General features: G+C 34.9%; 1 protein-coding gene across 4 annotated transcripts in view; it reads left to right on the forward strand.

Moving 5' to 3' along the window:
• Positions 1-11,303, forward strand: part of WASF1 (WASP family member 1) — a 63,746-nt gene extending 52,443 nt beyond the window's left edge. For 3 of the 4 annotated variants that reach the window (XM_077902779.1, XM_077902780.1, XM_077902781.1), the window contains exons 4-9: positions 2,725-2,878; positions 3,948-4,065; positions 5,594-5,766; positions 7,614-7,793; positions 8,908-9,536; positions 10,438-11,303. In XM_077902779.1, coding sequence (XP_077758905.1) covers positions 2,725-2,878; positions 3,948-4,065; positions 5,594-5,766; positions 7,614-7,793; positions 8,908-9,536; positions 10,438-10,595 — 1,412 coding nt within the window. In that variant the 3' untranslated portion in view covers positions 10,596-11,303. The remainder of the gene's footprint in view (positions 1-2,724; positions 2,879-3,947; positions 4,066-5,593; positions 5,767-7,613; positions 7,794-8,907; positions 9,537-10,437) is intronic. The other variant, XM_077902782.1, reaches the window with a different exon arrangement.
• Positions 11,304-26,334: the final 15,031 nt, after the last annotated feature.

Consider the following 26,334-nt stretch of genomic DNA (forward strand, 5'->3'; position numbering starts at 1 on the left):
AAATATTTTATGACCACACTTTTAAATATGTAATTTACCTCCAAACTTTTTAAGTTAAACACTTAAGTTATAAATATATGCCATCTAATAACAAAAATACAGAGGTAGTTCCTATATGTAACAAATACAAATCAACAGTTTCAAAATGCTGTTAAATTTTTTTTTAAGATTTTATTTATTTATTCATGAGAGACACAGAAAGAGGCAGACATACAGGCAGAGGGAGAAGCAGGCTCCATGCAGGGAGCCTGACATGGGACTCGATCCTGGGTCTCCAGGATCACGCCCTGGGCTGCAGTCGGCACTAAACCGCTGTGCCACCGGGGCTGCCCCAAAATGCTGTTAAATTTTAACAAATATCTTAGCACTCCAGTTAAAATTGGGAACAAAAATACACATACCAGTTAAATAACTTAAACAATATGTTTAAGTGTTTTAAAAAAAATGTGCCAGTAACTATCACAATTGTTTATAGTTTCCTTTAAATTTATGGGGAGCATTGGAGAAGGATTCAGAATCTAAAAGCTGAAGTGAAAAAAATAAAATAAAATAAAAGCTGAAGTGCTTAATTTGATATCATTTTGGGGATGTTGAATAAATTTCAAAATTATTTAAACTAGATTTTTAAACTCAGAGTTCATGTAAAATAACATTATGAATAGAATACTAAATTACAAAGTATAATATCAGTATTTTTGTTTTCTAAATTACTATTTTTTTAATTAAAGATTTTTATTTATTTATTCCTGAGAGACAGAGAGAGAGAGAGGCAAAGACACAGCAGAGGGAAAAGCAGGCTCCCCCCAGGGAGCCCTATGCAGGACTCAATACTCTGGGGTCATGCCCTGAGCCAAAGCCACCCACGTACCCTGTGTTTTCTAAATTACTAATTAAATAATTTAAGTAATGGTGAGAACTACCAATATAATTTAGAAAATGTTAATAAGACAAATGATGAATGAGAGCAGTTGAAGATGGAAAAGTGCTTATTAATGGAGCACCTGGTTGTCACAGTCCATTAAGCATCTGACTCTTGGTTTCCACTCAGGTCATGGTCTCAGGGTTGTAAGATTGAGCCCAGCTTTCGGCTCCACCCTCAGTGCACAGACTGCTTAGAGTTTCTCTCTCCTTCTCACTCTGTCCCCCCACCCCCTAACTCTCTCTCTCCCTCTCTCTCTCAAATAAATCTTTTTTTTAAAGCGCTTATTACTTCTATATATTCTTTACATCCTTAACTAAGAAAGTTTGGGAGGTTAAACACTAGGTTCTATCCTGGTTTTATACTTATGGTAAATAAATGAGGTGGGAGAATGGCAAAAATTGATCCATTTTGATTATAGAAAACAGAAGACCCATTTGACAGGAGCCAGAAAACAGTGTGTGGTGTTACGGCTAAAGGATCAGTCTCAGAGGCAGAGGCAGCAGATCTGGGTTTTCTGTTCTGGCTCTTTAGCTTATTAACTATTTTGGCTTGGGCCAATTATATAGTGTTTTCTAGCCTTGGTTTTCTTATGTTTAAAATGGAATAAAAATTTTTATTCTCATTGAGTTGTAGCAAAGATTAAGTAAAATAAAAATTAGTGAAAACATCTAGCACATATAGTCTGTACTCATTAAATATTTCTTATATTATTCTTTAGTGATAATGAAAAAAATTTTTTTTTCCTTCTCTGAATTTTATTTGGTGTTTTTGAGCGTGTTGAAAATCATGCAGCAGTAGAATTGCTGAGAAGACAGTCATGGTGTGGCCATTACAGAGCCACATTGCTCCACCTATTCCATAGATCCAAATATTCATGCTGAGTGAATTTTACTTATGAAGATGCTGAAGATACTATTTTAGGGAGAAGAATAATTTAAGAAGTGATTAGTACTGGCCTTGCTATAGTATAAAGCATTTATCTGCATACAGAAAGCCATATTAAATATGTAAGAAATCACCTACCTTTTTAATATCAGAAAGTCATTCTAAGAGTTAAGAATGTACTAATTTAGTACATTTCTTACTTAAACATGCTGCATAGTCCAAGAGAAAATGAGTAAATGAAGTTATTTTAGATTATCATGTATGCGATGGAACTCTGCTAGTTGCTAGAGATACTAATGTACAAGACAGTGTCAATCTTCAAGAGCTTATAGCTAACTAGAGATCCTTACAGTCTAAGATAAAAGGTAAGTGAAATAGAAGATGATATAGATTTCCTAGTACTTGATAATATTTTCTTTATGGTAAAGTTTGTTTTAAGTTTGAAGCATATGTATAATATTTATAGTGTAGATATATCATAGAGGCCAACAGTATGTTTAGTCCAGAATGCCACTGAGGACTAAGTCATTCCTTCAGTGTTATTGGTATAAGCTAAATAAAAGTAATAAAGGGAAATGGGAAAAAAAGATTATTAAAAAAAGGAAGAAGAAAATGTGGGTTGGTGGGGGCTGGGGATGGCAAATAGGAAAAAGATATTTGATGAGAAATGTAGATATGCTTTAGGTATGCAATTAGAGCCTTTGAGCCTTAAAAATCAAAGATGCCTTCAAACGTTTCTGGTTAGAATGATATTGGAATATAATAATAGAGCATTTAAAATGTGGTGCCTGATTCATAAGCCACTATAGTCACAACTTCCTGAGCTGTGCTGATGCTTAAATACAGTATGTGAATTTGCCTTTATATTAAATCCACTTAGTAAAATAAATAAAGTACATTTTTTATTTTTGTTTTAGTGTCTTTGCAAGATATAACAATGAGGAAAGCTTTCCGAAGCTCTACAATTCAAGATCAGCAGCTTTTCGACCGCAAGACTTTGCCTATTCCATTACAGGAGACATATGATGTTTGTGAACAGCCTCCACCTCTCAATATACTCACTCCTTATAGGTCAGTGGGCTAATAAACATGAAGGCTGGCTGTTTACTGTTGACTTTCAGTCCAAATAAGTAGCAGTCTACCTTTAAATGCCAAATCCACAAACATTCTTTATGTCAGTGGTCTTTTTACCAACACAGAGAACCCTCCTTATCCATCACCTGTAGAAAACTTGCTTTTTTCACTAGGTGCATTCCCAAGGTTCTGGCATACAAAAGACAAGACTTATTCAAGGGAGTTGTTTTGAGAAGTATTATTAATCAAAGCCAGTGGCAAACTTATTAATATGAAGGGACAAGGAGTTACTGTCTTTTTAATGTAATAGCTGGTCAGATGAAAATAAAATGAGCTCAAAATTCCATCCCACTAACAAAATAAATACCATTTTTGCTTGCTCATGCCTACTCTTGATCTATATGCATTAAGATTCTACAAGATGAATGTGCAGTATCTATTTTAAAAATATGTTTTTATCATTTAAAATAAAATCTGGAATTCCTCAGGCTTTCTTTCAGGATACTTTCACATGATTTGTTAGGTGGATAATTTAAGATACATAACACATATCTGGAATGAAATGGTATTCAAATATTTATTTGAAACTTTTGTCAGTATGCAAGTCATTGAATAAAAATAACTGTTACTACTAGAATGAGTTTTAAAGGATATTTTTGGGGTTTGGTGAAATAATAAGTAAATTAGAGTATGGGCAGAAACTCTGTATAATTTCTTTATTCTAAATGATGTTGTCTTTTCAGGCTTTTATCTTTGGCAGAACCTTTTTTAACTATTGGTATTTCCCAGATGACTTCTAGAAAAGTTGGTGTTCAGCACAAGTTAGGGATGAAAATTGTCCCAGCTGTTCTTCAGATTAGTAACTCTGAAAAAACCTGGTTTTCCATTTTCCTTAGTTTTTTTGTCCGATTCGTGACAAATATTTTATTGATGAAGCATTCTAATTTACTTTGCCAATATTTTTACATATGCTGTATTTCACTGATATAAGAGAAAAAACATTTTAGTAAAATTATTTTGATTGCCTAAGTCTTACTGATATATGTTTTGATAATTTATATTTCAGAGATGATGGCAAAGAAGGTTTGAAGTTTTATACCAATCCTTCATATTTCTTTGATCTATGGAAAGAAAAAATGTTGCAAGATACAGAGGATAAAAGGAAGGAAAAGAGGAAACAGAAGGTATTACAAGAGATTGAAAAAATTGAAGTTAGTTTTCGTGTATTTGTGTTTTGTTGCATACATGGAACTTTATTAAGCTTCTGCTTTGACAGTTTTATACTGAAATCTTTATAACCATACAGGAAGATCACAGTCTAACGGAGAAACAGATGAGCAGTCAGATTATTATAATATGGTATGATAAGTGCCATTACAGAGGTATGCGTGGAGGCTTTAGGTAGAACAAAACAGCATCTGCTTTAGCCAGAGGACAGGGTTGGTAAACACTTGAAACAAAGCTTACAATAAATATTTCAGAACAAATAGTAGTGAAATGGACCAAGGAAGAAAAGGGCACTCTGGTAAGAAGGGATGAAGGAATATTGTGCGGATATTAGCAAAGTAGATTAAGCTAACATTTTCTTACACAGATCATATCCTAAGTGTTATGGAAAGATTATTTTATATTCTCACTAAACTCCTGTTATCTATCTGCTGTGTTGCCATTTTCTACTTTGTAATAAAATTCACTTGGATCTTCTTTATTCCATGTTGATTCCATATTGGTATTCAAAAGATACATGTTAAATATCTCCCGTAGAACACTTTACCAGTAATTCAAGAAAAGTACACTGATAATAGAAGTAAAGAAGGAGGAAGCAAAATTGGGATTTAGGCAGAATTATGAAGGAAGTAAATTCTGTTTTCATCATCCCTCTGTTTCTCCTGTAGTTCTCTCGCTCCTCCTTCCCTTTCCCTATAATGCCTTCATGTTATTATTTTCTGTACTAGACCGTATCCTGGCGTTCTAGCCAGTGTTCACAAACTAGTGACTGGCAGCTCAGATTATGCCTGCAGTCAGTGCTTTGTTCGACAAACACAGTGGTTTTAAAATGCTGAACTGGAAAGCCTTAGATGGACATACCTGTTTATTCATTGCAATCCCCATCTTAGACCTGACTTTCTTCATTCATGTATGCCATCTGCCTGGCCCCCATAGGCGTTTGACTTTGTTATACCAACTCTAGACCTCTCTATGCTTTCTCCCACAATTAGAATTATTTTGTGTTTTATTTTTTGAATATCCTGTTTTTTGTTGAGTGACACAGTTATTATGGGTTAATTGCATAATTGTATTGGCTAGCTAATGGGTCACTTTCCAGATTATATATCCTTAATAAATTTTCGGGTTTTGGTGAGAGATAGTGCCATTAGTGATAGAAATATCACTCATTGCAAAAACTAATAGATATGGGAGCAGAGTTGGTGAATCTTTTTTCATCTGAAAGGATTTTCTGACCTCAAATTTTATTATTTAGGCATACAATTCAAATTAGAAGTTAAAGAAACATGACAAGAAATTGGGATTGCAAGCCAACTAGCTAAGATTTAACTCTGAATGTGCAAATGAACTGTCCTTGTGTTACTTTATATTATGAGGGCATTGTCTTTTTCAGTATTAATATTCTAATTTTATTTTGATTGTTATAACTTCTTTTAAAAACTTAGCACTTCAGCATTTGGCTTTTTTTCAATACATCTGTTACAGCAGAAAAATCTAGATCGTCCTCATGAGCCAGAAAAAGTGCCAAGAGCACCTCATGACAGGCGGAGAGAATGGCAGAAGCTGGCCCAAGGTCCAGAGCTGGCTGAAGATGATGCTAATCTCTTACATAAGCATATTGAAGTTGCTAATGGCCCAGCCTCCCATTTTGAAACAAGGTTTCGTTTCTTTTGTTTGTGTTTTAACAAAATTAATGATAAAATACTGGATTTATTTCTAATATCCAAGCCTCTAAGTCTTAGGTCCTGAACCAGCAGACCCTGCTTTAAGCTATAGAAATACTTTTGAAACCCTGACCAGTGTGAGCCTTTTAAACTCTGATTTTGGGCAGGCCATTTTCATACCTGGATTTTAGTTTTGTCATCTACAGAAAGAGGTGGTTGGAATTGATGATCTTCAGCATTGTTTTAGCTTTCCTATGAAGTCCCCTTGTTCTCTCTTCAGGCAGAGTCTGCTAGAATTTCGTAATAGAGGAATGGGGTCTAGAATTTTTTTGAGATATCACTGATATACTACATATAAAATCAGAGCTGAGAAAGGGTAATATTTTGTTCCTTTTTCTTTCTCCTGACTCCCTTTCTGTGTCACATGTCCCACCTCAGTTACATCAGGACTTTTAAACAAAATTACTCATCTCCTTTTGCAGAACTATAGAATAGGTCTTTTTCCTTTCTTAGTAGCCATAAACCCCATCTAAATAACATGCTACCCTAACTAAACATTATATGAGCATCTCTCTGTGAAGGAATTTGTATATAGTTGAATGAGCATAGTTATTATATATATTATAATATTGATTTTTAAATGGAGGAAACTTAAAGTTTTCTTTGGAATAATACATGTAAATTATTAGGCTAATATCTTGGCCAATTTTAGGAGTAATTATATATAAGATATTATTTATATGCATTACTGAAAAATAAAGACTGAAAGGATTTATTTTTAAAAAATCTATAGATAAATATTTTTTTCTACTAGTATTAAGTATTACGATATTACCTGACCCAGTGTAAATACAATACAGTTGATCCTTGAACAATGCAGGGGTTAGGGCCACCCTGTGTAGTTGCAAATCCACATGTAACTTTTGACTCCCCAAAAACTTAACTACCAATAGCCTACTGTTGACCAGAAGCCTTACTGAGAACATAAATAGTCATGTAACATATTTTGTATGTCATGTATATTATATAGTGTATTCTTATAATAAAGTAACCCACAGAAAAAATGTTAAGAAAATCATTTAAAAAATACATTTACAGTGATGTGCCATAAAAAAACCCTCATATAAGTGGACGTGCTCAATTCAAACCTGTGTTCAAAGACAGCCATTATTTCTTTTTGTACATTTGTCCCCAGCATGCATTGCAGTCAGTAAATATTTGTAAATCTTCACATGCTCAAGGCATCTAAAGTTTTGCTTAAATTTGATCTTAAGTCACATGTTGCTTTGTAACTCCATTATTTTCTGAGTACCCTGCCTACCATCTTTGAAAACACTGAAAAGACAAAACAATGTAGTTAGCCATCTCTGTGGTGCTAGTTATCATGGAGGCCCTTCTTACTGATACAAAACATTCAGAAGTCATTTAGGCATAAAGAGATAGATATCCCAATGGTAGAAAATTGTAGTTTCCATATTCCAGCTTTTTATCATTGGTATCTTGTTTTAAAGAAAAAAATTAAATAAGGGCTGATAACTTTGAACACAATCTGCCAAAAATTACTTTTCTTGTTTATACTATTCTATATATAATACTTTTTATCCTTGTGAATTGAATTAGTATTATAAAATAAATAACTGCAAGGAAAGTTTGCATTGTGAGCAGTGTTCTTTATTTTGAAAGCAAGAGGAATGTAATTTCTGAAGTTTCTTAGTAGTGGTTAAAATATTGGCATTCAAAAGATACATGTTAAATATCTCCTGTAGAACACTTTACCAGTAATTCAAGAAAAGTACACTGATACTGTTTTTTTGTTTTTGTTTTGTTTTGTTTTTTTCTAGACCTCAAACATATGTGGACCATATGGATGGATCTTACTCACTATCTGCCTTGCCATTTAGTCAGATGAGTGAGCTTCTGACTAGAGCTGAGGAAAGGGTCTTAGTGAGACCACATGAACCTCCTCCACCTCCACCAATGCATGGAGCAGGAGATGCCAAACCCATACCCACTTGTATCAGGTATGTCGGGACTGACACATGATATTTGTTCTCAGAGGTAGGTAACCTTTTTTTTTTTTTTAAAGGACCGGTTAGTAAATATTTTAGGCATCGTGGGCATATGGTTTCTGTAACAGCTACTCAACTCTGCCTTTGTTGCATGAAAACAGCCGTAGACTATATATAAATAAATGACTTTATGTTTCAACAAAGCCTTATATATAAAAGTGGAGAGCAGTTCAAATTTGGCCTGTGGGACATAATTCGCCAGCCTCTTCTTAAGAGCTGACCCATTCTCTTGGAAAATTTAGTGAATGAGAATTTACTTTAAAAGTTAAAGTATGCTTCATTTTATTATAGCTTTATTATCAAGCACATGATGTACAGTATATTAATAAAAATTAAGAATTTTTGGAATGTGGCAAGGGACTAAGAAATGGGAACCAAAAATGTGATTCTATGTGTTAATTTGGTGTAATGGGGAATACTCTGAAAATTTGAGAGAGAATAAGCGATTGCTCATAATAATCTTTCAGTAAAGCAATTTTGAAGTTTAATTTTGTCCATCGTTACCCAGATTATAAAATTTCTAATAGGTAGATAGAGATCAGCTTTATAATTTTCAGTTAAAAAATCAACCTTCTATCATTGAGTCAATTTGATGTTCCATCCTCAGGAAGAAAGAGAGCCATAAATTTCCTTTTGTGGTTTATAATTAGTGGTTATTGATCTAACTGAAAACGACATATGAGGAGTCTTAATAGCTTCAATATCAATGCAGCATTGTAATGGCCACAGGTATTGCTACAAATATCGTAATATGATAAATGTTGAGTCATTATAAAGACTCCTATCACAGCATAAAATTAGCATTTTATATATCAAAGTAAGCATAAAATGCTTGAGTTTATATGACAGGTGCATGGAAGGATGAGACCATTTAGAATGTGACAAACGAAAGCACCACCTATTAATTTTCTTTTTGGTGTATTCCTTTCATCCTAAACACTGAAGAATTTTTAATTTTTATAAGAACATGTTAATGCATCTACCCTTTTATAATTACTGGTAGTCATATATTTCATGTGGTTTTTTTCTCTTTTAATAACTCGCTAGGACTTCTTTATCATTTCAGTTCTGCTACAGGTTTGATAGAAAATCGCCCTCAGTCACCAGCTACAGGCAGGACACCTGTATTTGTGAGCCCCACCCCCCCACCTCCTCCACCACCTCTTCCATCTGCCTTGTCAACTTCTTCATTAAGAGCTTCAATGACTTCAACTCCTCCCCCACCCGTCCCTCCCCCACCTCCACCTCCGGCCACTGCTTTGCAAGCTCCAGCAGTACCACCACCTCCAGCTCCTCTTCAGATTGCCCCTGGAGTTCTTCACCCAGCTCCTCCTCCAATTGCACCTCCTCTAGTACAGCCCTCTCCACCAGTAGCTAGAGCTGCCCCAGTATGCGAGACTGTACCAGTTCATCCACTCCCACAAGGTGAAGTCCAGGGGCTGCCTCCACCCCCACCACCGCCTCCTCTGCCTCCACCTGGCATTCGACCATCCTCACCTGTCACAGTTGCAGCTCTTACTCATCCTCCCTCTGGGCTACATCCAGCTCCATCTACTGCCCCAGGTCCCCATGTTCCATTAATGCCTCCATCTCCTCCATCACAAGTTATACCTGCTTCTGAGCCAAAGCGTCATCCATCAACTCTACCTGTAATCAGTGATGCCAGGAGTGTACTTCTGGAAGCAATACGAAAAGGTAATTTCCTCCTGGCCCTTAAAAGCATTATTATGGTAGATTAGAAACTTTCTAAGTATTTGACACAACAGTTTCCTCACTTAGAAAATTTTATTTGATCCTGTTTTTGCATAAATGGTTTTTAGAAAAGAAATCTATGTTCAACTCACTTTAAATCATTTTCCAGAAAATATATCACATTCAATTATTTTTTCATACTTCAGTAGAGATTCTTAAAATGTTTATTGAATAAATGAGAAATTAAAAGCAAAGACTTACAAGTTACAGAAAATTTAGTTAAATCCCTTTTATATTATGTTTAATATACATATTAACTCCTTTAAAAATGGTATTTTCTTCAATGTTAAGGCTGTCCATTTGGTATATCAGTGACACTTGCCCTACCAGATAACCTTTGTAGAATTAAAGTTCCTCCTTTAGTAACAAAGGAAAGACCTCTCATATCCATTCATGTATTCAGCCAGCATTTCCAAAGCAACTACTATAAGTCAGGAACTAACAGTATAGAATAAATAATAGTACCTTTCCCTCAAATACTGGGGAGAATAAAGCCATAGAAAATATACTCAACAACGTTTATTTGACCACTGGTTAACTTTTTAGGGGAGGTGCTGAGTAGGGAGGCACAGTAGACCATCATGGCTGCATAGTCTATAGATATCCACTGGGATAGCTGGCAAGTTTGACCAGCTAGTATTACAGATAATGAAAGAATTTATTGACCAAATTAATATGATTCTAAATATGATCCCTTCAAATTCTTTTTAATAGATCTTGCTTTTCTCTTTCCTATTAGTATTTGATTTTATTCACATGTATTTGATTTTATTCCAGAAAGATTAATAGTATGTAGTATTGAGTATTTCAATTTACAACGAATGCTTTGGCTTTTCTGTACCAGGTATTCAGCTACGCAAAGTAGAAGAGCAGCGTGAACAGGAAGCTAAACACGAACGCATTGAAAATGATGTTGCCACCATCCTGTCTCGCCGTATTGCTGTGGAATATAGTGATTCAGAAGATGATTCAGAATTTGATGAAGTAGATTGGTTGGAGTAAGAAAAATGCATTGATAAATATTACAAAACTGAATGCAGACGTCCTTTGTGGTGCTTGTTCTTTGAAAATGTTTGGTCATTCCAGTGTTTTGCTTTCTTTTCCTTATGGTAAATAACCCTTTTCCTCCATAATTTTTGATTTCTAAGAAAATATTAGCATACATTTCAAACTAAATGTTTTACAGTGGCTTATCTTTTTTATTTTTTCCCTGAAAAGATAATTTGGTCAAATAAACCACTAAGTATTAAGCATGGACAGCCGTTGTTAGAGTAGCAGATTCAGTTTTTTGATATATCTTAATTGTGCACTTTGTGAATTTTAATTTAAAGAAAGCAACTGAGATTGAAATCTTGAGGGCAGCTGTATCTATTAATGAGCCTTATTCCATTTCCTGATGTTTTAAAAGAAGAAACACTGCCTTGATTATATGAATACACTCAGAAAGTACATTTAGCTAGTAGTATTGAATTCTCTTAAAGGAATGCTTGAATTTTTTTTAATTATTGTTTTACCGTTTTTAAATACTTGCCTTATTTGAATGTTTAGCGGTACCCCCCTTCCCACTTATATATTGTGTGGTACGATTTTGCTTGCCTATAAGAGTTTAAAAAATTTCCATGTGAAATACTCTGACATAAACATACATGTAACTTACATTAACTGTTAAGAATAACAGTCTGATTTAATAAATGGTTCATTTTAAAGGTTCATAGGTGTTGCTCTTTGAATAAATTATTTCTGGTAATTCATCAAATATATATAAAGTAGGCTTTTAATACATAGATAGTAAGCAAAAGATTTAAAAACCACGTAAGCTATATAGTTTCCGCTTAATTATATAGATTCACATTGGTAGGATAGCTTTTATATCATTTTTTCCTAAGGTCACAAAATCATTATTTTTCAACTCCTCATGCTCTTAAAAATCTCAGTTTGCTGTCTAATTTCAACACATCTTGTCTTTAACAGCATTCTTGAAATCACATTTTATAATGATAAAGTGAGTTAATGTTTACATAATCCAGATTATGGATGGAGGGAAAGCAGCATTAATATTAGATTGTTTAATGTGAAGTTTTTGTAGTTGGACTATAAAAGTGACTGCAATCTTCATCCTTTTACAATGCTGTCTCTGGTTCCTCCCATCAAGAGATGGGGTTTTTTTCTCACCTCCCTTAGATCTGAGTGATGCTGAGACAATAATAGATAGCTGATAGATGAGGTCATTGGCAACTTGATAATTTGGGGGTTATTTAGGTAGATAACTAATGACCTATACTCTTTGTGGAATAAGAATGAGGAACTAAGTTCTGTTGTGGCAATAGGACATTAAAAAAAAAAAACAACTAATAGCTCTAATTAACAAAAGATTTGCTTTGTTCTTTTGGGTAGCTTTGCCTGGAATAAGAGATTAGATAGTGAGGGTGCTTCCATGGCTCAGTTGATTAAACATCTGACTGTTAGTTTCGGCTCAGGTCCTGATCTCAGGGTCATGAGATTGAGCCCTGAGTTGGGCTCTGTGCTGAGGGTGGAGCTTGCTTAAGATTCTTTTCCTCTCCCTTTGCCCTTCCCCCCACCCTTTTGCCCCTCCCACACATGCACATTTGCTCCCTCTCTCTCTAAAGAAAAGATTGGATAGTGATTAGAAGTTTCTTTCAACTTTACAAAAATATATAGTGATGAAGTCAACTCAAGAAAATATGATACAATTTAAAGTATCTTATTAAAATAAATAAAGTTTATCTTATTAAGTGTGCTTATGGTCAAAAAGGCAGTGGCGGTATATAGTTTTTGTAAAGCTCAGTTGTGGCCAGCAATCAAAATGTAATGGTACTGGCACTGAAGTAGTTCAGGGTGATAAAAAAAGGAAATGGCTGAAGATTTCTTAATAATAGAAGTCGATCTGTTTTAAAGCTTGGCAGTGTGTAACCTAAATAGTTAATGAGATTATTTTGTTTTTCAGAACATTCCTGAAAGATAAGAAAGTGCCTGTAGACGGAAGAGGCCGTATATGTCATATCTATTTTGAAAGCAATATAACCTTTCACTCTAGATATTTATTCAGCTTAACTTGGTGAGAGAATTTTGGAGCAACTATTCAGTGGTCAATTTTAATACCCTAAGAAGAATGAAAGTTATTGGATAATTACTTCTTCTTATTGAATTATACCACTAGGTATAATTCTTTATTCTATATTCCACTAGGTCCTGGAACATAGAGGCAGGAAGAAAAATAAATTGTATATCATGGAGAAATAAATTGACTTCACTTGTTTTGGTCAAAATTGTCACCCATTTACCTCCATATTACCAAATTCAACAAATACTTTTTTGTCCCTAAGTTATTTGACCTTTAGGCTGTATATATTAAATACATACAGAATATATTCTGTGTATATTTTTCTTTTCACTCCACTGTTCCTTGAAGCTGCCTCTAGCTTTTTTGTGTGTGATGCTATCCTTGCCCCTCACAATAATGATAGCAGCAGTGGAGTTTAGGATGACATTCAGTCATTATAGAGGGAAAGAGAGTGTGTCTATAACTTTTTCTAAGGAATATTTGTAAGCTCCATATTTATAAGTAGTTTTAAGCTATAACCACTGCTTTCTTTTTAAAACTTATTTAGTTAGGCAGATGAGATGACTTCTGAGCATTTTGTGTGTAATAAATATTTATAAAAGACAAGGAAAGTGTTCCTTTGGATTGTGTTCTGTAAATTATGAAGCACCTCCTTTTATTTCCACTTTCAGAAAGCCCTACCCTTTTTTCAGCATCTATTTCATATCCTTATTTTCATGAAGTCTTCTCAGATCACAACTGGAGTTCATATATATTCCTTTTCAATTTCTCTAATTTTTTTATTGTAAACTTTCTTCAGGTATACCTAAATACCATTTTACATTACAGTTATTACCTATTTGAGCTTGCCAAATAGATTACTCACAAGAAAGCAGGGACCTTGAACAGGCAACTCATAATTATCTCTTGTTGTAAACAGGTTCAGAAATACACTTTTTTCTTCTGTCTGTGAGAGCTCTTAATCATATCTTCCTAGGCACTGCTCCTGCTTAGAAAATTTTCTCCACTCATCTCAGTAATACAGTTGAGCTAAAACTGAATCTAATTTCATCAAAACTGTGTGTGTGTGTGTGTGTGTGTGTGTGTGTGCGCGCGTGCATGTAGCATAAGATTGACTCTTCTGGCCAAAAGTTAAAAGTCACTAATATTTCTGAAGTCTTTTCTTAAGGCAGAGAGCAAAATTGATAATGTGTTTCTATTTAATGAGAATATCATGAATTACTTTTAAAACATAGCTTTAACTTTGCCCTTAGTAAACATGCTACTGCTGTTTATTTTTTTCATTTTCACTCCACTGCATTTACCTTGATCCCAGCTTTTTAAAAACTGGAATAAATGGGAGTAGGTATAAAATAAATTACTTAAAGCTCCTAAATGGTTTAAGAAATTCCTTTTGGAATTTATGAACTCTGTATTGTCTACTTAGTAAGTAAGTAAGTAAATAAATAAATAAATAAATAAATAAATAAATAATCTACTTAGTAAATAAATAAACAAACAAACAAACCATTGCAGGATATTAATCATTCAGTATCAGAATTTGAAGATGGTTTTGCTCCATTGCTCCATTGACCTAATGCAAATGAAATATCAAAAGTATGATATTTCTAAGTTGTATCATTTAACTGTAATTAATAAACTAATCATCTTACTGAAGCCAAACAATGCATAGGAGACTCTTATAATACAAAGAATAAGTCTTTTCCTCTCTTTATTCATTGCTGTACGAAGAACAAATTTATTTATGTTCTCCATGACTTGGCTGTAGAACGCATCAGTAATTTCTTGCTTTTCAAGCCTGACAGCCAGGCTCTGAATAAAGAATGAATACCAGCCTTGAATGAACATTTCAGGCACTTTTTTTTTTTTTACAGACTAGTTATCAATACCTTTTTCTCATTATTGTAAGGCCAGCTGCTCTGACTTCTTTTCCTTTAGAAAAAAAAATTTAAACCACTGACCATGTATTGAAGTCATCTTCCCAGTATATTTATGGTTTCTCCCCTTGCTTACTATAGATAAATTTGCTTAGTGGTAATGGTTTTGAATATTTTATAGTATCTATATAAATACGTTCCTATGTATATGTGTGTGTTATACTTGAGGCTTCTTGATAAATTTCTTACTTATTCATCCTGCCTTTTAGGCTAGCTTTTTCAATAGTACTCTTCTGATATAGGACCCTGATGTCTTTAGGGGTAATAATATTTCCCATCCATCTTTTTTGGCTCAGACACAACATAAAAGACATAAGAACCATCAAATTGCAATATGTCTTCTATTATAATAGCTTCCAATATAACTTAAAAGTATCTATTTTATTCTTATCTTTGAAATCCACAAAATGTTGCGCTTCTAACTTTAAAGAAATCTGTAGGAATGATCTACCTAGACCATTCCAGTTGAAGGAGCTCCTCTATCATTAATGCTTTATTTTTATTTCGTATTTTGTATTTATGATATTTCTTTTCACTTATTCAGTAGATTTTTCTGATGCCTGCAGAGTTACTTTGCTGGGAATTGGGGCCACAGCAGTGAATAGACAGAGCAGTACTTTCTGAGCGTACAGATAAATTAACAAAGAACAATGAGTGTTATGTTAGGGAAGCACGTAGCACAGAGACCAAACCTAGTCCAGGAAGTCAGGAAAGGCCTCCAGAAGGAAATGACATTTAAAGTTTGAGGTCGACCTAGGCAGATAAATATTGAAGTGAGAGTGGACATTCTTAGCAGGTAAAGGAAATAGGCACGTGACTGTCCAGAAATGCAATGCAAAGCATGCACGGACGGAGTGGTATAATTAGAAATAAATGAGAAAGGGAAGCAGGAGCAAACCATGAGAGAACCAGGAACCATAGTAAGGAGTTTGCATTTATTTTATGGAGAGTAAAATTGAAGAAGTGACATATCAGAATAGCATATTGGAAAGATAATTGGCAGCTGCAATGTGGTAAATGAATCAGAGTAGTAAGCTTGGAGGTCAAGAGGCCAGTCAAGCTTTGTAATAGATGACAGATAATAACTAGGGATGGTGGTGACAGAGGAGGTAGAGTCCAGAGAAATTCAGGATGTGGAATACACTGGACTTGGTAATTAGAGAGGAAGGAGTTGGATAACTTCAGAGTCCTGGCTTACTGATAGACTGTTAGAAGAGGAGCAGCTTGTGCAGGATGGATGATGCAGTTTGGGACCTACGGTAGGGGAAGGATCACGTACATGACTGAAGGGAAGGATTAATCTTGGATTTGTAAAAGGAAACCTCTTCGCAGGGAGGAGAGAAGGATAGATACGTAAGCGGTTAGATTTAAAGGTCTGGTCCTAAAAAGTTGAGAAAGTTTCCTTCTAATGGGATCTGTTTTCTCTTTGAAGTAGATGACCATGCTCCTAAGGGTGATTGAGGAGACAGGAAGAATGTCAACAGTTTTAAGAAAAGTTATTTAAAATGACTATTTTAATGAAATAGTCATTGTGATAAATGGGAAATCTTACCAGGAAAATAGGAAATTTTCAGACAGTATTGAAAATATCGCTGAGATTGGTGACCATGAATTTATAGGGTCTCCAGGCTACACTCTGATTTTTTTCCCCAGAGTGTGAAGACAGTTGCCAGAAGGAAACCACTGGATTCTTTCAGAGTCGGGTTTTGACTGTAGTACGGGATGAAAGGATGATCTCTAGGATAGATTAACTGATCTCCTTACTGTCTTAACCTCATGATAAAGCTCCTATGTTGGAGTTCTCCTCTATTTTGCCATAATGCTAATTTGATCTCCTTTTCTCATTAAGTATACTTATAGGCTCTTCTAGATTATCAAATCATGCAGAGAAGTCTTGTGTTGAGACTATATTCCACCTTATGCTCAATATCACTTGGTTTTCTTTTCTGTTTATTACACAGCTCCTCCTTTCTATCCCCTCACACCTACAGAATTCCTGCTCTCTTCCTGTTTTATCATGCTCAGCTACCCTTTATTCTGTTATCCTTCAGATCTAGAAATCTTCTTCTAAAGATTCTGTCAAAGATAAGTCTGCCACAAAGGTAATGTAATTCAAAACAAAGAAGTAGCCAGGGATTTGACTTTTTATATATCCCTTTCAAGTCTAAGCTGCCTCATCTGCCTCATTTACTTTGTCGGCAGGAATCCATTTTCTTTTGAAGATACTTCCCTCAGCTCGAAAAATAAATACTATGCTTGATTCTTCTATTGATTTTGTTTTTTAGAGCATATGAAATGAGGCTAGATTTTTAGATTTGATTCTTGGGTTGGTAAATAGCCAACCATCTCAGAAATGTCTGGCATAGGGTCTCGGTCAAACAGTCTGGGTAATTCAATGTGAACTGCTTACCATTATCAAAAAAATAAAGAGTAGGGCCTGTTAACCAAGCACTGAGCCTTTCATTTTGATATCAAAGACCAGCTTATTCCTTTCGTTTGGTGGTTTAATCTTTTTTTGTTGTGAAACATGCATTAACAGAAAAGTGGGTAAAATTTTAAGCTCATTTACCACAGTGTGAGTACCAATATAACCACCATCCAGGGCAAGGAATCGAATATTATTATCATTCTAGAAAGCTCATGCCCCCTCCTAACTACTGGCCCTTTCTTCATTTCCAACCCCAAGAATAACCACTATCCTAATTTATGGTAGTCACTTCCTTGTTTCTTAGACTTCTACCAGCTAAGCATATGTTTCAAATATCATAGTTCAATTTTGCCTATATTTTGAACTTTTCATCAGTGATATCTTTTAGTATGTACTTTTTTTGTGTGTCTGACTTGTTTGTGAGTTTCAGCCATATTATATGTAAATTACATTATTCATTTTCATTGTTTTATAGTAATCCGTGCTATAAATATATCACTCTATCCATTCTACTGTTGATGGATATTTTAGTTTGTAGTTTGGGTCTTTTACAAATAATACTGGTGTGAACATTTTTGCATACATTTCTTGTTCATGTGTTGGCATTTATGTTAAGTATGTACTTAGAGGTGGAATTGAAAAATCATAAGATAGGAGTATCTTCAACTTCGGTAGATAGTGCCAAACAGTTTTCCAAACAAGTTCTACCAATTTATACTCCCACCAGCAGTCTGAGAATTCCTGTTGCTGCACATCCTTGTCACAGCTTCTGGTATTCTGTTCAGTTTTAGCTTTTCTAGTGGGTTTGTGACAGTGTATGATGGTGGTTTATTTTCTTTACCCGGATTACTAATGAGGTTGACTATCTTTCCATATGTTTATTAGCCTTATCTTTTGCCCATCTGTGGCTTCTCTTCTCTCTTTATTGGTGCTCTTTGAAAATAAGTTATTAACTTTCACGTGGTCCATTTTATCGATTTTCTTCATGGTTAGTGTGTTTTGTGCCCTGAGAAATATTTGCCTATGCCAACTTTATAAATGATTATTCTATATTGTCTTCTAGAGACTTTGTTGTGTTACGTTTCACAGCTGGATCTATAATCCATCTGGAATTGATTTTTGTGTGCCATGTGAGGTCAGGGTTAAGTTTCATTCTCTTTTCCTGTGGATAGCCAATCAAGTTAATACTATTTATTGAAAAGACTGTTCTTTCCTCTCTGTTCTGCAGGGCCAATTTATAAAAAAAAAAGTCATATGTATTTACATTGGTGTGATTGCATAATATGGCTGTATAATGATGACAATACAGATACACACAAATGAGTCTATTTATAGACCTTGTTCTGTTCTACTGGTCTACCCTTCCATCAGTATCACAGTGTTTTAAATGGTTTATAGCCTTATAGAAAGTATTGATATCCAAGAAAGCAAATCTGTTCACCTTGTTTTTCTGTAAGATTATCTTGACCATTCTTGGCCCTTTGCATTTCTACATACATTTTAGAATCAGCTTGGCTGCTAGCAGATTGGACATTTAGAGGCACTATAGCTAGGTTGGCCTTGGTAAGTGGAAGCGTACTATGTTATCTTCATTTCTGCCACAGTGACCACTCTGTTCATATGCCTTCATGTAAATTTTCCTAGCCTTCACATAGTAGACCTCCATCAACTGAGCAATTAAATGTCTCTGAAATTCTGCAACTCAAATGAATAAATCTTGAGTCAGCCATTCAGTTACATCTGTTCTTACATAGCCAGAAATAGGGGCCTTTTTGTAAGCAACCCAACTATGTTCTCACCTAGTGTTGACCTGCTTGTTAACAGCCCTCACGTTCCCATTACCGCTCTGCAGAACATCATAGCAACTTGGCAATAACCAGCCAACCCTGCTGTCCTTTTAGGCATTGTTCTCCTCATTTCATTCAAATGTCTGAGTTATTAGGCATGCAAAAGCAATCACCTCTCCAGGATGTTTTCCCATGACACCTTTGGTGAAATCTGTAGCAGTTTGGCCCTTCCCCTGTGCCAGGGACTATCCATGCCCCTTATACCGTTCAGGGTAACATTCCTCTTTGCCTGCCAGGTAATGAATAAGCCAGACCAAAACTCCATCCTACCACTTGTGTTCTTACCACTCCTGCCTCTACCTATGTTAGTTTAGGTCCTCTGAAATACATATATATAAAAGACAGGCTTAGACAGCCCTTAGATTCAAGGACTTCTTGAATCTGTGGTTTGATATCTATCATCAGGCTTAGACATGTGCAAGATATTTACCAGGGGAAGAAAGGGGAGGGAGCCAGAGAAGACATGTGGAGAGCCTTTGGATGGGAAAAAGGAAGATTGGTTGAAAAGTGTCTTAGACTACAGAGCTATTCTAAAAGTTTTGGCTAGGCCTATGGCAGTCTTCATGCCAGAGTTGCCTGTTAAAGGGATGGGCCACTACTGCTGTACTTAATCATTGGCTAGGAGCAGCATAAGATAAGCTTGGCCTTGGCATGAACATAATAGTAGATCCAGAAGGGTAGCAGCTGGGGCCTCAGTTAACTATGCTTCCCCTCAGCAGGAGATCTCAATACATTTTTATGGCCACCAAGATTGCTTTGGTGCCTTTGCCAAATTCAAATGAATATCTGAGTTCAGGTTTATTTCAAGGCTCTCTAATATCCCATTGGTTTATTTGTCCTCTGCCACTACCCCCACAGTTTTGATTACTGGTATCTTTTATAAGTTTTGGAGTCAGGTACTAAAAACCGTCCAATTATTTCTTTTCAAGATTGCTTTAGGTAGTCTAAGTATTCTAAGTCCTTTATATTCTCATGTGAATTTTAGAAGCAGCTTGTCAATTTGTACAAAAAAATTCTTCTGGGAATTTTGACTAGGATTACATTTGAATCTATAGCTCAGTTTGGAGGAGAATTGACAGCAATATGGAGTTTTCCCATCAGGGAGCATGGTCTGCCTATTTAAATCCTCTTGAATTCTCAGCACTATTTTGTAGTTTTCAGTGTAAAGGGTTTGCATGTTTTCTGTTAAGTTTATTCCTAAAGAATTTCATGTTTTTGACAATATTAAATTTTTTAAATTTCACTTTCCAGTTTGCTCTTAGTATACAGAAGTACAATGAATTTTGTGTACTGACTTTGTGTCCTTACAACTTGCTAAATTCACCTATTCTACTAATTGTTTTATAGAATCCATAGAAATTTTTATGTGAATAATCATATCATCTGTAAATAGAAACCATGTCCTTCTTTTCTGATCTGTATGCCTTTTAATTACTTATTTTTTTGTTTTATTACTCTGGTTAGGACTTCCAGTGCGATGTTGAATAGGAGTGGTAAGAGCAGACATCCTTGCTTTGATCCCATCTTTAGTGAGAAAGCATTCATTCAGTATGATGTTACCATTAAGAATGATGTTGGCTTTGGGGTTTTTGTAAATGCCTTTTATCAGATTTAGGAAGCACTCTTCCATTCCAAATTTGGGTTGCATTTTGTCAGATGCTTTTTCTATATCTGTTGAACTGCTGATATGATTTTTGTCCTTTCTTCTATTACTAGGATGGATTACATTGATTTTCAAACATTAAATCAACCTTGCTAGAATAAGCCTTCGCCTGATCATGATCCTTTGTATATGTTAGATTTGATTTGCTAATGTTTTATTAGAGATTTTTTCTCTTATCACCGTTCAGGAAGGCTAATAGTTTTCTCTTTTTGGAATGTCTGTGTCAGATTTTTACATATGTGTTATGCTACCTTTATAAAAGTATTCCCTTCTCTGTTTTCTGAGTTTGTGTAAGATTAGTATTCTTTCAGAGATTTGATAAAATTTACCAGTGAAACCATCTGGCCTTAGAGTTTTCTTTGTAGGGTGGTTTATTATAAGAGATTTAACTTCTTTAATTGATGTTGGGTTATTCAGATTTTTAGTTGTGTCCATTTCATGTAAATTATTGAATTTATTGGCATAGAATTGTTTATTGTATGTCTTTATTATCCTTTTAATGTCTTTAAGGTCTGTGGTGATATGAAGTAGTTTTGCTTTGTTTTTTAATCTTCCTTGGAATCTAAAGGGTTTCTTGAATCTGTGGTTTGATATCTATCATCAGTTTTAGAACATTCTCAGTCATTATTTCTTTAAAAAGTTCTTCTGGCCTATTTTCTTTCTTTTCTTCCTGGCACTCCAATTACATACATGTTAGACCGACCTCCATGTCTCTTCTTTTTCTCTCAGTCTTTGTTCCCTATTTACCGTTTTTTGTCTCTCTGTTAAATTTGGATATTTCTGTGTGACCTCTTTTGTTATTTATTTAATCTGCATCTAATCTGCTTTTATACCTATTGAATGAAGTCCTAATTTCTATGTATTTACCATTGCTAGAATTTCCAATTTTTTAAAAGTTTCCAGTTCTCTGTCATAATTTTTAATCTCATCTTTAATCTCCTTGAAAATAGTAAGGATGGTTATATATCTGATAATTCCAGGATCTGGAATGAATCGTGATAAATCAAATATCCCCTATTTCTAATGTCTGTTATTTCTGTTGGTTTTCTTTATATTGTCTTCCCTCCCTATGTACCTACTTATTTATGATTATAGAAATAATTTGAAACCTTTTTTTAAAAATCATTTTCCAGAGAGGAATTACTTTTGCTACTTTTAGGCCCAGCAATCAGTATAGGATCACTTCAGTCCAGTTTTAGGAATGGAGGTATTTCAAAGTTGAGTTGCAGTCTTTGCAGAGCCTATCTACTTCTGATTCAGCCTTATTCCTGGGGTGCAGTCCTTTAGGGTCCCAGTTAAAGTGAGGAAGTTCACGTGACCTCTGCCTGTGACCAGTGGCCAGTCTCACACTCAAGTTGCCATACATTCCACCGTAAAGGTGCTAGAAGTACTGCTTATTTTCTCAGTAGCCCCTTAAGGAATCATTAAATTCATCCAAGAAGAAGTGATGGACCCATCAAATTCCCCCAGATCTTGGCTTGCCAATTCTTTACAATTTTGTTATCTTTCAGGTAATTTCACATATCTTTAATATTTTGTCTAGCTTTCTAATTGTCCTCAGCAAGAAGGTAGAGCCCCATTACCAGAAGAGATTGGTCAGCCCAGTCTCTTTTTTTGTACCCATATCAATGAACAGAAAGTGTGAAGCCCATTTTTAGTACTAAAGAAAAGTTAAAATTAATAACCATTTTTCCATCTTGAGCATGAGTTACACAAAATGCACAATTTCCAAATTTTAACTCAGTGTTTTAAACTCACAATTAAACTGTTTGCTGTGAAACTGCATGCAGCTGTATTTAAAGACACATCAGAACAAAAAAAAGAGAACTGTGAACAATCCAGGTTATTTTTAACTAACAAAGGGAAGTGTTCAAAAGCATAGATACAGAAGCTTATATAAGTGGAGACAGTGCCTCCCTAGAGTTTTCTGAAGAATGAGAAAAAGCAAGTGACAGATCTGTCAAACAGCTCCCAATTTACTGTTTGGGGACTTACAGGATACTATTTGAAGTTACACATATTGTAAAAACTTCATCATAAATTAAAATTCCCAGTGGCACTTTACTTTGAAGCAGTCTTGCTTGAGGGAAGAAGGTGTGTATTTGAAGCATTTATTTGTACTTCCAATTCTATTTTAACTTTTTGATGACTGTAGAGTCTTTATAGAATTACAAACGGTGCCCTAAGAGGTATCACCAATAATACCTCTCTTAGAGGATGTATCTTTCTACTTACAGTTCTTGGTATAATATATGTTTGTTAAAATATGAGTTATCTAGAATTCATGAAAAATAAATCCTTCTGGGTAAATCTCATTTCCAGATAATTAAAGATTAAAACTGTACATATTGTAGAGGAAGTACATTATTATTACTACCATTACCATACCCTCTCCCCTCTAACCATCTGTTTAGGCATGTCCTAAGTAGTTTACCTTTTTTTTGGTTGAGGGGCACCTTATTTATTTATTTATTTATTTATTTATTTATTTATTTATTTATTTATTTTTATTATTGAAGTATAGTTGACATACAAGGTTATATTAGTTACAGGTGTACAACCTAAGGGTTTGACAGTTCTATATATTACCCAGTGCTCACTGTGATAAGTGTAGTCACCATCTGTCACCATATAACATTATTACTGTATTATTCAAGTACTATACTGTACTTTACATCTCTGTGACTTACTTATTTTATAACTAGAAGTTTGTACCTCTTAATCCCCTTCACTTATTTCACCCATTCCCCCACATCCTCCCATTTGGCGGCCACCTTGTATTTATGAGACTGTATCTATTTTTGTTTATTCATTTGTTTTGCTTTTTAGATTCTATGTATAAATGAAATTGTATGGCATTTATCTTTCTCTGACTTATTTAATTTAGCATATTACCCTCTAGGTTTATCCATTTTGTTGAAAGTGGTAAAATCTCATTCTTTTTTATGGCTGAGTAATAGTCCTGTGTGTGTGTGTGTGTGTGTGTGTGTGTGTGTATGTGGTTTGTGTACCACTTCATTATCCATCCAGCCACCCTTGGGTTGTTTTGTGATGTGATATCTCACTGTGGTTGTGATTTGCACTTCCCTGATGATTATGATGTTGAACATCTTTTCATGTGTCTGTTGGTCGTTTCTGTGACTTTGGAAAAATGTCTATTCTAGCCCTCTGCCAATTTAACTGGATTATCTGGGGGGAGGGGTTGGTATTAAATTCTGTACGTTCTTTATATATTTTGGGTATAAACCCTGATTGGATATATCATTTGTACATACCTTTTCCCATTCAGTGGACTGCCTTTTCATTGTGCTGATACAGTTTACATTATCTCATTTAATCCTCCTAACAACAGAATGAGGTAGGAACCAGTATTATCTTCATTTTGCAGAGGAAGCAGCTGAGTTTCAGGGAAGTTGTGACCCATGTCTCACAGTTTATAAGGAGTAAAACCTGAATTTGAATCCAGTTCTGTCTGAGTCCAAAAACCATGTCCTTACTATTATTGCTGAAAGCTACCATGAATTTTCTACCTTTTATGAAAAAGATATTGTGGACATAATTTACATTTTAAAAAGTGATAATAAATGACAATATATTAAAATTACTTATGTGACTATCTTCTTATATTAGACTGTGAGCATCTTAAGAAGTCCAACTTGTTCATTTTTGTATCGTTAGCCCTCAGTATAAGCCCTAGCCTCATAGGAGGCTGGAGGCCTTTGGTCAATGTTAAAATAATGAATGAATGAGTTACTGTCACTGTTACCGGTTTTAGTTATTGTGAGGTGCTAAATAGCAGATCTAAGGTAGTTTGTGGTGCATGAAGCTAAAAGGGTAGTGTGTCGATCCTTGTACTTGAAAGTCCCAGGTGTCATTTTTCTTTTTTGCTCATTTCTTTAAATCATTCAACAGGTATTTACTAATTGTTGCTATGTGTCAGGTGCACGTGCTTATTATGTGCTTGTAAGGAAAAGAAAGACATCTAAAGTAACTTGCAGTCAATCTCTCATAAAAGAGTGAAGCTAGTACAGCTGCACTTCTCTTAGGAAGGGTAGGAGGGTTTTTTTTTTTTTTTCCAGAAAAAAAATTATTAGAAATTAGAGACTGAAACGCCCCTATCATAGAGAATCTTCTGGTTCTAAACAAAATCCTTTACTGTTCTATTATGTTGACTTGTCAGCATGATTGATGCTTCATTAACACAGTGAACACACAGATACCTCTCATAAAGCATCTATCTGTGCTTCCAGTTCACTTGCACTATTAGTTCATGGAGTGAGGAGGAATTGCCTACCATTTACCCAGTGGTTTTTAAACTTGGCTGGTCATCAGGTTCATCTATGGGACTTTTAGAAACTTCTCAGCCATTATCTTGGCAATTTTTTTTTCCCCGCCCTGTTTTGTTTCTAGTCTTCCTCTGGAATTTTAATTACAGATGGTCGATTATTTGATATTGTCCCACAGCCCCTGGATGCTCTGTTCTGTTTTCTTACCCACCCACCAAAACACTTCTTTTTTTTTTTTTCGTTTGTGTTTCAGATTGGGTAATTTCTTTTTTGAAAGATTTTATTTATTTATTCATGAGAGACACAGAGAGAGAGAGCGAGGCAGAGACAGGTAGAAGAAGAAGCAGGCTGTGGGGAGCCGGATGTGGACTTCATCCCTGAACCTCGGGATCACACCCTGAGCCAAAGGCAGATGCTCAGTTGCTGAGCCACCCAGGTGTCCCAGATTGGGAAATTTCTGTTGCTAATTTATCTGTGAAGTTCGCTGATTTCATTTTTGGCTCTGTCAAGTTTACTAATGTCAAAAGCATTCTACAGCTCCTTACTGGGCTTTTTATTTCTAACACTTCCATTTCATCTTTCTTACCATTTCCATCTCTCTGCTGAAATCCCCTTCTGCTTATGTGTGTTGTTTGCATTTTCCATTAAAGTCTTTAGCATAGCAATCGTTTTAAAATTCCCTGTCTCCAAGGCACCTAGGTGGCTCAATCAGTTATGCGTCTGCCTTTGGCTCAGGTCATGATTCTGGAGTCCTGCGTTGGGCTCCTTATAATATTCCCTGTCTCATTTCAGCAAGAATAGGTACTGACAGTCTGCAATTCTGGTGAATGTGAAACAGTATCACTTTAGTTATTCTCTTTCATACCTTTGTTGGCCATTTAAGTTTCTTCATCTATATCTGTTCATATCCGTTGCCCATTTTTCTAACAGAATATTTGTCTTTCTCTTGTTGATTTATATTATATAATAATATAAGCTGTAAATATCTTCTCCCAATCTGTTTCTTGCCTTTGAGTATGAAGAGTTCTATCATACACAAGTTTTCAGTTTTGATGTACAAACTTGTTACTATTTTTCTTTATGGTTGTATTTTTTTGGCTGATTAAAGACAGTTTTTTGTACCCTAAGGTTGGAAAGATATTGTCATAAAATTTCTTCTGAAACCTTTAGAAGTTAGCTTTTTCACAGTAGGTCTTTAACCATCTGTTAAATTTTGAATTTATTTTTGTATAGGGTATAAGATAAAGAATCATTTTTCTTTATGAATAAAAAGCAATTACACAGTCTTTCCTATCTCCACTGAATTGTAATGCCACCACTGTCACATATCACATTCTAGTCTGTCAATGAGATGGTGGTATATTAGTCTTTCTTTGCAACACATTTTCCTAATTACTATAGATTTCTACATCTTGATTTCTGGTAGGCCAAATTTCTTTTGATTTTCCTAAGAAGAATATCTATCTCTGGCCCTCTAATCTTTTACATGAGTTTTAGG

This window comes from Canis aureus, chromosome 7 (assembly GCF_053574225.1).
Source record: "Canis aureus isolate CA01 chromosome 7, VMU_Caureus_v.1.0, whole genome shotgun sequence".
NCBI lineage: Eukaryota > Metazoa > Chordata > Mammalia > Carnivora > Canidae > Canis > Canis aureus.